The sequence below is a fragment of the Mobula hypostoma genome, chromosome 9 (assembly GCF_963921235.1).
Source record: "Mobula hypostoma chromosome 9, sMobHyp1.1, whole genome shotgun sequence".
Classification (NCBI taxonomy): Eukaryota; Metazoa; Chordata; class Chondrichthyes; order Myliobatiformes; family Myliobatidae; genus Mobula; species Mobula hypostoma.
This window is the reverse complement of record NC_086105.1, coordinates 69,185,839-69,200,294: the sequence shown is the minus strand read 5'-3', so window position 1 is coordinate 69,200,294 and position 14,456 is coordinate 69,185,839. Positions and strand designations below refer to the sequence as shown.

At 45.6% G+C, this 14,456-nt stretch overlaps 1 protein-coding gene across 4 annotated transcripts in view; it reads left to right on the top strand.

Moving 5' to 3' along the window:
• The first annotated feature begins 4,208 nt into the window (after window positions 1-4,208).
• mon2 (MON2 homolog, regulator of endosome-to-Golgi trafficking) overlaps window positions 4,209-14,456 on the top strand; it is a 169,299-nt gene continuing 159,051 nt past the window's right edge. For 2 of the 4 annotated variants that reach the window (XM_063058481.1, XM_063058480.1), the window contains exon 1: window positions 4,209-4,467. In XM_063058481.1, the coding sequence (XP_062914551.1) occupies window positions 4,360-4,467 (108 nt within the window). In that variant the 5' untranslated portion in view covers window positions 4,209-4,359. The remainder of the gene's footprint in view (window positions 4,468-14,456) is intronic. The other 2 variants (XM_063058483.1, XM_063058484.1) reach the window with 1 other exon arrangement.

The window sequence follows — 14,456 nt, the reverse complement described above, 5'->3', positions numbered from 1 at the left end:
GCCAATGATACTATTAACTTGCACACCAAACAGCAAATACAAACTCTCATGGGCCGCTTCTCAAAGGCATGCAAGGACTTCAGGCTTACCATCAGCCTGAAGAAAACAAATGTCCTTGCCCAGAACGTAGTGGAGACACCAGTCATTACCATCAACAATTATGATCACGAGTTCACATACTTGGGTTGATCATTAGTGACACTCTCTCCCTTGATGCTGAAATCAATAGGTGTATCAGCAAAGCAGCATCGATCCTTGTTCAACTCTCCTTGCGGGTCTGGGAGAATCCAAAACTCGCTACAAAGACCAAGACTGCTGTGCACAATGCATGCGTTATCAGCACCCTCCTGTATGGTCGCGAGATTTGGACTCCAAGCAGGAGCGGAAACTCAATAGTTTTCACCTGCGTAGCCTTCGCCGCATCCTCGGCATCACCTGGAGAGACAAAGTCCCAAACTCTGAGGTCCTCTCCCGCGCTGGACTTCCCACAATGTTCACGCTTTTAAAACAACGCAGACTGCGCTGGCTGGGCCATGTCCATCGTATGAAGGATGGTAGACTGCCAAACGACATCTTCTACGGAGAACTAGCAACAGGCAAGAGGAACGTTGGTAGACCCCAGCTTCGCTTCGAGGATCTCTGCAAGTGCAACATGAAACCCTTAAAAATCAACACAGAGTGCTGGGAGGATACAGCAGATGACCACAACAAATGGCGAGGTACTCTTCAGCAACACCTAGATCGAGGCGAAAGAGTGATCCTGAGTCAGTTTGAGGAGCAGAGAGCACAGCGGACAACAATTCCACGATGCCCTACACATGCAGCAACTGTGGCAGAGCCTGCCATTCCAGGATCGGCCGCAATAGCCACAGTCAACGCTGCTCGACAAACCGGTGACTACCAGAGGCGCAGTGCCCATGGTCAACCACGACCAACGGAGGACACACTATCAAATCTCCCCTCGTTCTCCAGGGAGCAAAGACCACACCTGTCCAACCTTCCCCTATAACTCAAGTCCTGGTAACGTCCTTGTAAATCTTTCTTTGCACTCTTTCAATCTTACCTGTAGGTAGGAAATCATACACATTACTCCAAATTTGGCTTCACCAATGTCATACAACTTCAACATAACATCCCGACTCCTGAAGGATGTTTTGATTTATAAAACTCTCCCAGTGCCAACCCCAACTCTACACACAAGACTTTAAAGACAAAGGAGCAGAATTAGGCCATTTGGCCCATTGGATCTTCTATACTGTTCCATCATGGCTGATTTATTATCCCTCCCTGCCTCATTTTCCTGTCTTTTCCCTGTAGCCATTAACACCCATACTAATCAGAAACCTATCAACCTCTGCTTTGAATATACTTAATGACAAGGCCTCCACTGCTGTCTGTGGCAATGAATTTCACAGATTCACCACCCTCTGGCTAAATAAATTCCTCCTTACCTCTGTTCTAAAAGGATGTCCCTCTATTCTGAGGCTATGCCCTCTGGTCCTAGACCCCCCCACCATAGGAAACATCCTCTGTACATCCACTCTGTCTAGGCCTTTCCCACACACACTGGCTAGAAAAATAGAGGACTTTGTGGGAGGGAAGGGTTAAATTAACCTTTGGTTAGGTTAAAAGACAAAGCACAACCTTGTGGGTTGAAGGGGCTGTCTATACTGTACTACGTTCTAACTCAGCAAGTCTGGCAGCATCTGAGGAGGACAGTAAAGAGTTAATATTTCGGACTGTGACCCTAAATAAACAAATAATGCTTGGCACAGCGTACTCAGCCTCAGCTGATGAGAATAGTACACCACCTTCATCACTTCCAGAGAACGGCGCCCTAAAGTCTGTCTGCTCGACAACACCTCTCAGGGGTATTCACTGTATGTCCTGTCCTGCTTCAACATCCCACTTCACAGTTGTCTAAAGCTTTATTCCCTTGCCCACTTCCCCAGCTGGTCTTTCCACTAACACCAGCGTATTGGAGGAGGCCAACATGAACAGCATCTCCAGTGTGACAGAGCAGCACCAACTCTGAGGGGTCAGTTGTGTCATCCGGATGTCTGACTCGCGTCTCTGCAAACAGATCCCTCACTCCCAGTTGGAGTGAAGGTCAGCAAAGGAAACTCTTCAAAGATAACATCAAAATCAGTCTAAAAAACATCAACACGAGGAAATCCTGACGAAGTTGAGTTAGTCCTGACGAAGGGTTTCGGCCTGAAACGTCGACTGTACCTCTTCCTAGAGATGCTGCCTGGCCTGCTGTGTTCACCAGCAACTTTGATGTGTGTTGCTAAAAAACATCAACACACCTTCCATCTACAAACGGGGAGGACATTGCACTCAGTAGACACACTTGGAGAAAAGCTGTCCGAGAAGGAGCTGCACTAGATGAAGGAGATCTTCTCCGTGCTGCAGAGAACAAGTGGCTGCCGCAAAAGCAGACACCACTTACACTCGCCCACACCACACCAGGATACGTGGATCCTGGATCGGCCTCCAAAGCCACCAGTGGGCCCACCGATAGACAACCCCTGAGGAGAACATCATTCTCCACTCGCGTGATCGCACTACTAATCATCTAGGGTGCTCCAAACAGTCCAATTCATTTCTAGCTTCCAGGACGGACAGTTTGTGCTCTTGAGCTGAATCTGAAGCTGGTTAATGCAAAAGTTCTGTTCCAAGGGAAACTTTGTTTAATTACCAGCTACTTGGACTGTCCTGCTCTCCATGAGAAAACACACAAAGTGGTAGAAGAAATTAGACCGAATCAAAGTGAGGCTTATTGTCACCGACAAACAAGAGAAAATCTGCAGATGCTGGAAATCCGAGTAACACACGCAGAATGCTGGAGGAGCCCAGCATCTGTGGGAAAAAGTACAGTCAATGTTTCGGGCCAAGACCCTTTGGCAGGACTGGAGAAGAAAAGCTGAGTAGATTTGAAAGGGTCGGGGGGGGGTGAAGAGAGAAACACAAGGTGGTAGGTGAAACTGGGAGGGGGCAGGGATGAACGAAAGAGCTGTGAAGTTGATTGACGAAAGAGACTGAAGGCCATGGAAGAAAGAAAAGGGGGGAGGAGCACTAGAGGGAGTGATGGATGGGCAAGGATAGGGTGAGAGAGGGAAAAGGGGCCCTTCCTTTACCATTTCCCATTCTCACCTTATCTCTCCTCTCCCCTCCCCCCACCTTTTAAATCTACACCTCATCCTTTTTTCTCCAGTCCTGCTGAAGGGTGTCAGCCTGAAATATCAACTGTTGACTCCTTTCCATAGATGCTGCCTGGCCTGCTGAGTTCCTCCAGCATTTTGTGTGTGTTGCTGTCACTGACATAGGGCATGAACTTTTGTTGTTTCGCGGTGGCAGCACAGTGCAGGCATAACAAGTTCATATAAGTTATAATAATTTATTAGTGCAAAAGAGGAATAGTGAGGGAGTGTTCATGGGTTCACAGACCATTCAGAAATCAGACAGCAGAAGGGAAGAAACTGTTCACAAAATATTGAATCTGGGCCTCCAGGCTCCCGTACCTCCTCACCGACAGCAGTGATGAGAGGAGGGCAGGTCCCAGATGGTGAGGGCTCTGAATGATGGATGCTGCCTTCTTGAGGAGCCACGTTTGGAAGACGTCCTTGGTGGTGAGAAGGCTTGTTCCTCGATGAAGCCTAGTACTCTGTGTGTTGGTACCTCCACACCAGACAGTGATGCAGCCAGTCAGAATGACTTCCACCATACATCTGTAGAAATTTGCTAGACGTACCAAACTTCTTCAAACTCCTAATGGAGCATAGTGTGCCTTCTTTGTGATTACATTTTTATGTCTGCTTTTTCTTAGTAATTTTATTTTATCTCAGCTCATGCAGGTAAAACCTAAAGTACGGGCATACCCAAGCACATTCACTTCTCAGTTGCTAGGAACTGTTGGATTGGTGTTTGTATTGTGGTTTTCTGGAGATTTACATAAATATTGCTCTGTAGCCCTAACTGTTCAATGATATCGCGTCGACACTTTGGGATAACACGAGTTGTAACCCCAAAAGACCACAGGGGGGCGCTTCAGCTGCAGGATGGCGCCTCGACGACCTCCGACCGACAGGAGGCGAGGCAGAGGGCACCAGCCCGCACTGTAACCTCCCGTACACTAGAGGGTGCTGCCGGCGACTGGCCGCTGCTGGTGCCGACATCACTTCCCATTCGGCCTGTGTTTACGGAAGTCCGGCTGACGTGTCGGAGGCGCGCGGGTTTGTGGGCGTGAGGGCGGTGGGCGCCGCGGCCTCAGGTTTTGCAGCTTAAGTCAGCCCGGGAGGGGAGCGCCGGAGTCCGGGGGGGTGGCGGCAGGACAACTGCATCCTGCGGAGGGGAAAGATGACCACCTCATCACCCGAGGCCGTGAAGAAGCTGCTGGAGAACATGCAGAGCGACTTGCGGAGCCTGTCGTTGGAGTGTCGGAAGAAGTTTCCTCCCGTCAAAGAGGTGAGGGAGCGGGGGTCGGGAGCAGGGAGGGGGCTGGGGTGTGGGTGGCTCAGAATCAAGGGGTGGGAGTGGAGTGAGAGATCGGGGGAGGGTCAGGAGAGCAGGTTGAGAGTGTCAGGGAGGGGGTCAGAGTGGTGGGGGAGGGGAGGGATCGGGGGTAGGGGAGGGGTCATGGGGGTAGGGGAGGAAGGGGGATCAGGGTGATGGGGAGGAGTCAGGGTGGGACGTGGGAGAGTTTGGGAATGGCGGATTGACAGGGTGAAAGGTCAGGGGAGGGTGGAGGAGAGGAGGGAAGGGTCAGGTCAGGTGTAGAGAAGGGTTAGGGGTCAGGTTGCGGGGTGAGGGAGAGGTGGAGTGGCGGGTTGAGAGGGAGAGGGTGATGTCATGCGTTGGTCTCAGCATGAGGCAGGGATCTTGGGATCAGAGTGGGCCGTTATGTGGCGAGGAATTGACTTAGGTTTCTGGGATCTCTGTCCCAGGACTGGGTGCTTGGCGGCAGCAGCAGGGAAAGAGGCAGATCCCTGCACTGAAACGGGGTCGGAGGGTGAAAGCACCTCCTCTCCCCCCCACCCCCGCTCCACATCAGACAGAGGAAGGGGTCCCTCCACCAAAGCCTAGACATTGGGAAAGGGAGGGCACAGTTGCACAAGACTCTGCTGTGACCACAAGCAAGACTTTGCTGGAGGATCTCAGCAGATCAAGCAGCATCTGTGGCATGGAGCGAGAATTTAGTACCTGTCCTTGGAAGAGGACCTCTAGCTTCAGAGGAGCACAATCAAGTGAAACTCTGTCAGTCAATGCTGGAAGTCCTTCGTAAACTCCTACTTGCCAGAGTGTGGTTACTGCCACCTTTGTTCCAAGCTATGTGAAAGAAAAAAAAACAATGGTATCACCACTGTGAATTGTTCCTTTTTGTGTTTGTGGATGTGAAGTGGCTTCTGCTACTTGCACCTTTTCACGTCTAATACAAAGGAGAAGTAACATACATCAAAGTTGCTGGTGAACGCAGCAGGCCAGGCAGCATCTATAGGAAGAGGCGCAGTCGACGTTTCAGGCCGAGACCCTTCGTCAGGACCCAGACGTCGACTGCGCCTCTTCCTATAGATGCTGCCTGGCCTGCTGCGTTCACCAGCAACTTTGATGTATGTTGCTTGAATTTCCAGCATCTGCAGAATTCCTGTTGTTTACAAAGGAGAAGTGCTCTGTTTCCAAGTGCTTGTATTGTAATTTGTATAGAAATTACTGGTTCAGCTTCCCTTAATACCTCTCTACCCAGCAAGTTATTGAAGGGTGCTTACTACAAACCAATAACATCTCAGTTACCCCATTGCTTGATTCTTAGAGGGATTTAAATGGCGCTTGAGACAGTTAGAATAATTTATCATTTTGAAGATATTCTAGCACACTTTAGATAAAAAGATGAGTTGTATTCTTGAGAAGGAACAATTCCATGGCTGGAGTTTGACTTTATTAATATTAAGTGCCAGACTAAGGCCATAATAGCACATTACAACCTGCAGAACCAAATACTTTATCGTTTTCATTACTAGTCTCAAGTTCTACAAAGTTCCCCAGTGCAAATTTGTCATTGTAAAGAGCATACTCACATTGTTCGGTAGCATAACGCTTTACAGCATCAGTGAACCGGATTCAGTTACCGTCACCGATCTAATCAACCATTCTAGTTGGTCCCCACCTTCATGCCAACCCCCCCCCATCTGTTACCCCTGTCACTGCACTGCAAGCACTTTACACCATTTAAAAACGTTTACATTGTGAATACATGCTGATACATACGTACTTTTTGTTCCATATCCATACTTCGAACTTTATTTTCATATCATTATATAATTCTTTATTTTTTGTGTGTTGAACATTGAATGTCACACCCTGCCCAGCACACCACAGCAGATTCCTACAGATTCCTAATACACGTAAATGTATATGGGAAATAAAGTTGATCCTGGATTATTTACAAAAGACAATTTGTTCTGCATAAGGCAGTAAACAGTGTGTGTTTATATTGTTCCTACAAATGTTTGTACTTTGATTTATGTGATTGTGCTGCTGTGAAACCAGTTCCAGAGGCAGATACTTAAGTATCAGGTTAAATGTCCTCTGTCTTTCCTACAATTTACTGATTCTAGTGGGGTCTCTGTATGATGTAAATGAGCAGTCAGAGTCAATATTTCAATTGATCTGAAGTTTATACTTGTAAGACCATGGCACGCATTTCATTGACAATCTTCGGATCCTGAAATAACAATCAAAAGTAAGAAAACAACGTGAACGTTACTGCATAATTTCTGCATCTCCAATGTTTCAGAAATGCCTGTGCTTTGTTTGATGTATGCACTTTGACTAGAGGTTATGACAGAGGCTGTAAAATGCAGTCTTTTTAAAACTGGTACATATTTAGGATCAGTGCAGTGCTGGAAACAGTAGCATGTTGTGCTCATGCCTAACTGTCTGACTTGTCGGGCCATTTCAGGGCTTTTAATGGTCAATTGGGCATTCGCACACCACCGCCCCCAATCGGGTGAAATGGCAGAGTGATTCTTCCTGAGTGCAAGAGTAAAAACTGAAAATACTGGTAATATGCAACAGGTCATATTATTTCTCTATGTGCTGCCTGCCTTCAGAATCACAAACAACTTTATTAGCACTGAATTATATGGTGTGAAATTTTGTTTTGCAGCAGCAATACAATGCAAAGTCATGAGCATTATTGTAAACTCCTAAAACAAATAGTGCAGAACAATGAGGGAAGTGTTCGTAGACTTGCTGAATGTTGACTGAACTTTGATTTAATTCTGATTTTCAATCTCTGATGTGCTTAGCTTTTAAAAAATATAAATGGAAAATCTGGTGGTGATTTCTTCATCATGGAAGCTTATGACTAATTTTGGCATTGTATACTAGTATAGCTTTTAAAGAGAGTTGCATTGCATCACAAACACGAAATTCAGCAGATGCTGGGAATCTTGAGCAAATTCGCAAAATGCTGGAGAAACTCAGCAAGTCAGGCAGTATCTATGGAGAGGAATAATCAGCAAGTCAGGCGGTATCTATGGAGAGGAATAATCAGCAAGTCAGGCAGTATCTATGGAGAGGAATAAGCCATATATCCAGCTCCCTCCTGTAGACCGCCCAGTGGAATCTGTCTCCACAATGTCTACGTGTAGTGCATTCCAGATTTCCTTCAGGTATTGAGTAAAACAATTTTTTCCTGTTCCAACAAGTTCTGTTTTGTAGCTGTGATCTCTAGTCCTGGACCCATTATCTGCTTTCCACTATTTTCTCAGACCTCCCATCATTTTTATTTGAGCAAATCTCCCTTCAACCTTTTCATGGAAAACAGTCTAAGCCTTCAGGAGAATGATCCTGGATAAGTAGCATTTAATGCCTCTGAACCTGTGAACTCAGGACTTCAGAAGAACGGGGAGGTTTCTCATTGAAATCTACTGATACCGAGAAGTCTGGATAGAGTGGGCGTGAAGAGGATGCTTCCAATAGTGAAAGACAGTATCAAGAGAGAATGACATCTCTCTAGAGCAGAGATGAGGAAGAACAACCTTAGCCAGACAATTCTGAATGTGTGCAGTCCCAGTCCGTCCCCAGTTGTTGACTTTCAGCTCTTTTGAGGAAGGGATATCCTGCGTATTTAGAGATACAGCGCGGAACAGGCCCTTTGGGCCGTTCTGTCCAATTTAACCCTTGCCTAATCACGGAATAATTTACAATGACTGATTAACCTACTAGCTGCTACGTCTTTGGACTGTGGGAGGAAACGAGAGCACCTGGAGGAAACCCATGCATTTCATGGGGAGGACATGCAGACTCCTTATAAAGGACATCAGGATTGAAATCTGATGCCCTTAACTGTCACAGCTACTCTATATCATTTCTTTATAAGGTTCATGTTACCCTCCTGGTTAGTAACCAGGGAAAATCCATCTTCCAGCCTGAAAGCTGGATAGCCATCTGTGCCTTTGTAAAAAGAAAGAAAGCAACTGCTCACCAAGTTGTTAGCCATGAACTCTTCCTTAGGATAGTTGATCAGGACCCAGAAAGATTGAATTTTCTTTTTAATAGTGAAAGTGTTTTAATGCCTGTTGATTTACTCTTAAATGTAATCTTTACATAGGGAAAAAGTCAAAAATGCATCCTTGAAACTTTCCCTCTGAATGCCTTGCAACCTTTTCCCCTGAAAGAGCTTGGAGAAAAGAGCCAGTATCAGGAGTTTAGTGCTAGATGTGTGATCAAAACTGACTTTTCTCAAAGTGAAGGCTGTTGACACTGACCTTGGTCTGCCTTCAAGTGGATCTGGAGCAATTTCAGTGGTGTCACTCCAGTGTCTAATGCAGTAAGGCCAGATTTCAGGATCGCACGGAAGGGGGACACAAGTTTTGTGCCAGCTTTCCTTCATTCAACCGTGACCTGTCCCGGTAATGAACTCTGCTTCAACCACCCTTCAGGTATGCCCACCACCAATGAAAATTTGCAAGATAACTTGAATAGTTCTACATATTTTCTCAAGCTTCCTGCAGTCTAAGCAACATAGCTATTTGCTTATTGCTGCAGTCACAGTTGGCTTTGATAGTTTAAATACTTAGAGAAAGAAGGGCTTGTTTACATTGGGACTTGCTCTGAAGGAGAGAACGGAGATATTGAAATGCAAACAGAAACTAGCAACTTTTTCCTGGGCACCAGGTGACTCCAAGTACAGATATTCAACTTAGTTGTTGCTTGCGTAAGATTGTGGTCACTTAGTTGAGTTTAAAGTGTGTACAACAACGTGGTGAGAGTAACACTTTGGAACGATGTTTTTAAAGAAAAATGGCACAAAACCGAGCTTTGAGGGAACAGTTTTTAAATAGCATCAGTTGCATGTGTTTGTGTTGAAACAGTGTGATTTTTGTCACTGATAATTGGCGGGAAATAATCCAGAAGACAATTCAGAGCTGTTTTGCTTATTGAGGTTTCAAGCATTCAGGCTTGAAGATGCCAGAAACAGCTTGGAATGAAAATGAAACTATCTCACCAATTCAGCAAGTTTGAAACTAACATCAGCAATCACCTTGAATGTTGTAATAAAAAGGAAGATTTGGAGGATGCATTATTGACCGGATTGTATGAAGGCAGTCCATTATCTGCAATAGGTGCCCACTAATTTTGTTCATTTACAGTCAGAAGAATTCCTCCATTGATAACTATTAGGAACTAATACACAGATTTGTAGTACTGCAGTGGTATCGGCAATGCTCTCATTTGTTCTGTATTACATTTAAATACGTAATTTGTTACCTTTTAATCTGTTTCCATGAAACTTCAGATAATTGGGGCAGCTATTTAATTGGGCCAAAATGTACTGGTCCTGATGTGTCTCAATTGACTGGAATCTACTGTATCCAGTGGTATTGAACACAAATCTGATTGATAAACAGCAGCCTGATATATTCATTGCTGTTGTCTAAGCAGAGTGGAGAGCCAGTGAAATTGCGATTGTTATGGATTTGTTGTGACGGCAGACACATTATAGTAGGTCCAGCTCCTTGCTCAGGCAGGAGTTAATTCTAGCTATAAGCAACCTCTTGAAGCACTTCATTTCTCTGGATGTGAGTCAACTCTGCTCTTCTTGACTGCCTTTTTGAAGCAAATGGAGACCGCAGACCATCAAAGATGGCCTTAAACACTCTAGGCAGTTGCTTGGCTCAGATTTCAGTGCTTAGTCAGGGCTGGCATCCTCTTGAGGAATGTGGTGACATCAGCCTCCAAGACAGCGATCACAAGATTGAAATAGTGTGGAGAAACTTTACAAGGATGTTGCTAGGGCTAAAGGACCTGAGTTACAGGGAATGGTTGTATAGGTTAGCACTTTATTCCTTAGAATATAGAATACTTGGGCTGGCTGGTGGCGCAATGACATCAGCGTCGTACTCTGGAACGGAGGTTCCCGGGTTCGAACCCAGTCGGGTCCGCTCCCGAGTACGCTTTCCATCCGTGCCGGGTTGAGTGTCGAGATCCCAACTCGACCTCATAAAATAAAGGGAAAAATTACTGCGAAATGTCTGTGTGAGGGGTGGTGCGTCACACAGTCTCTCTCCCTCTCGCTACGTGCCTTGTAAAAGCATGAAAAAGACATTGTCCCGCCAATATCGCGCATGCACGCTGATACAGACGCACACACACGCATGCATACACACGCCAAAAAAAAATAGAACGTTTGTCAGGCAAGGTTTTTCCTTAAGGAAACCTTGTTGACTTTGGCCTATTTTATCATGCTCCTCCAAGTACCCTGAAACCTCAACCTCAACCTCAACCTCATCCTCTGACACTGAGTCTGGCGATGAGGCTCAGAAGTGAACAGAGGTGAAGTGGACTGCAGTGGTGATGGGAGATTCCATAGTCAGAGGAATAGAGATGAGATTCTGTGGGTGCGATAGAGACACCTGGATGGTATGTTGCCAGGGTTAGGGATATCTTGGAGTATTGTGTGCAGTTTTGGTCCCCTAATCTGAGGAAAGACATTCTTGCCTTAGAGGGAGTACAAAGAAGGTTCACCAGATTGATTCCTGGGATGGCAGGACTTTCATATGAAGAAAGACTGGATGAACTGGGCTTGTACTCATTGGAATTTAGAAGATTGGGGGGGGATCTAATTGAAACGTATAAAATCCTAAAGGGATTGGACAGGCTAGATGCAGGAAGATTGTTCCCGATGTTGGGGAAGTCCAGAATGAGGGGTCACAGTTTGAGGATAAAGGGGAAGCCTTTTAGGACCGAGATTAGGAAAAACTTCTTCACACAGAGAGTGGTGAATCTGTGGAATTCTCTGCCACGGGAAACAGTTGAGGCCAGTTCATTGGCTATATTTAAGAGGGAGTTAGATATGGCCCTTGTGGCTACGGGGGTCAGGGGGTATGGAGGGAAGGCTGGGGCGGGGTTCTGAGTTGGATGATCAGCCATGATCATAATAAATGGCGGTGCAGGCTCGAAGGGCCGAATGGCCTACTCCTGCACCTATTTTCTATGTTTCTATGTCATATCATTCTAAAGGAGGAGGGTGAGCATATTGGCACCAATGACATGGGTAGGAAAGGTGAGGAGGTCCTGAGGAGATACTTTAGGATGCTAGGTAGAAAGCTGAAAAGCAGGAGCTCCAGGGTAGTAATCTGTTGGTTACCAATGTGCCAGTGACAGTAAGAGTAGAATGATTCGGCAGGTGAATGCATGGCTCAGGAACTGGTACAGGGGGCAGGGCTGTAGGTTTCTGGATCATCGGTATCTCTTCTGGGGAAGGTATGACCTGTGCAAAAAGGACAGTTACACCTGAAGCCAGGGGGTCCAATATCCTTGCGGGCAGGTTTGCTACAGCTGTTTGGGAAGGTTTAGACTGATTTGATAGCAGGATGGGAACTGGAATGATAGGGCTGAGGATGGGTTAGTTGGTTTATAAACAGAGGCAGTGTATTGAGACTACTAGCAAGGAGAGGCTGATGATAGGGCAAAATTGCAGTCAGCAAGATGAGTTGAATTGCAAAAATCTAAAAGGTAATGAATACAATACTGGAAGTTTTATTGGAATGAACACAGTATACAGAATAAGGCAGCTGAACTTGTAGCACGGTTACATATTGGCATGTTTGACGTTGTGAGCATACTGAATCGTGGCTGAAAGAAGATTATAGCTGGGATCTTGACGTCATATCAAAAGGGCAGGCAGGTAGGCAGAGGGGAAGTTGTTGGTAAAAAATTAAATTAAATCATTAGAAAGAGGTGACATAGGATCGTAGGATGTAGAAATCCTGTGGGTAGAGCTAAGAAACTGCAAGGGTAAAAATAACCCTTTTGGGAGTTATATACAGACTTCCAAACAGCAGTAAAGATATGGTCTCCAAATTACAATAGGAGATAGAAAATTCATGCCAAAAAGGCAGTGTTACAATAGTCATGGGGGATTTCAAAATGCAGGTACATGTATCATGCCATGGGCCTCTATCGCTCAGAGCTGACCATAGATATTGTGTCCTAGCTATCTAGATACTCAAGCCTGGACAGTACGATATGGAGAGCAAGCTGTTGCCCATGTAGTAAGCTCCCCCTCTTCACGCATCTGATGAACCCAAAGGAGTGGCAGAGATTGATACAGTTTGGTATCAGCAGCATCGCAGGAGTTGCCTGTCAACCTGAAGTCAATGTAGGACTACCTTAGGGACTCCGGCTCTGGCTTTTCCCCTCAGGGTTTACTCCCGAAGCTTTCCTCATGAGTGGGTATAGCCGCAAGGCAGTGGAGGTTTGAGATCAGAGTTTTCCTTCTCCAAGGTGAGCTGCCAGCCACGGCTGATGAGCCCCATCTGCCTGTGGATTGCAGGTAGATTGAGAAAATCAGGTTGGTGCTGGATCCCAAAATGGGGAATATGTAGAAAGCCTATCAGATGGCTTTTTAGAGCAGCTTATGGTTGAGCCCACTATGGGATCCGCGATTCTGGACTGGGTGTTGTGCAATGAACCAGAATTGATTAGAGAGTTTAAGGTAAAGTACCCCTTAGGGGGTCAGCCGTCATAATATGATAGATTTCACCCTGCAGTTTGGAAAGTTAGGTGTATCAGTATTACAGTGGAGTAAAGGGAATTGCAGAGGCTTGAGAGAGGAGCTGGCCAGACTTGATTGGAAGGGAGCACTGGCAGACAGCAGAGCAGCAATGGCCAGAATTTGTGGGAGTGATTCAGAAGGTGCAGGGTAGATACATCCCAAAGAAGTAGTAGTATTCTAAAGGCAGGATGATGCAACCTTGACTGAGAAAGAACTCAATCAGTATAAAAGCCAAAGATAGGGAGAGGTATGTATATAGAATAGATTTTGGACTGCTGGAAAATGATGCTGGAGAGGTAGTAATGGGGACAAGGAAATGGCGGAGAAATTGTATTAAGTATTTTGCATCAGTCACTAGCAGTGTGTCAGTAGTTTCAGAAGTTTGAGAGTGGCAGGGGGCAGGAGTGTGTGAAGTTGCCATTACTGGGGAGAAGGTGCTTGGAAAACTGAAAGATCTGAAGGTAGTTTCTAAACCATTATTAGTTTGGAAAAACTCTTCGAGTATCATCTCTCAAAATATTCAAACTTCAAAGTAAATTGGTTATCGAAGTATGTATATGTCATCATATACCTATCCTACCCTGAGATTCATTTTATTGCGGGATTTCACAGTAAAACAAAGAAATACAATAGAATCAATTTTTTTTTAAAATTACACACCAACAATGACTGGTAAACACCCAGTGTGGAAAAGAAGACAGTGTAATACAAAAATCACATAATAGACAGACAGATAAATAATACCAAAAACATGAGCTGCAGAGATCTTTGAATGTGAGCCCATTGGTTGTGGAATCAGTTCAGTGTCGAGGTGAGTGAAGTTATCCACTCTAGTTCAGGAGTCTGGTGGCTGAAGGGTGTTACGTACCCCGTAACTGGGTTGCCAAACCAGCAGAAATGGATCACTCAGTTGGAGTCTGGAGTACTAGAACTAAGAAAGTTTTATTAAAGAAACAAGCAACACAGTAATCGAAAGGATAATAAATGCAACAATTCAACAATGATAACCACACATGTGCACAGAATTAAGATAACAGCATCAATCAAGCTCTATCGTTGTCTAGGGGTAAATGACCAATTTCAAAATGACTCAAAGTTCAGTCCAGTTTGTAGTTCAGTTCGCAGTAATCGTTGCCATGGCGATGGACAAGGTGGGGGAAGAGAGACAGAATAGGAACAACTGATCATTCAGAACACTGCTTCACTCACAGACCAGCGAGATGGCTCACAAACAGCATTTGGGCGGGTCCTTGGTGATGTCACCTGAGGTCACCGACTGTGACCCCTCCTCCAGATGCGGTCGATCCTCTGCAGTGAACCCGGCACCCAGGCAAGGGCGGACACACACCGGGTTCCCGCTGATCGTACCTTTCCACCCTTGTCGTTGTCTGGT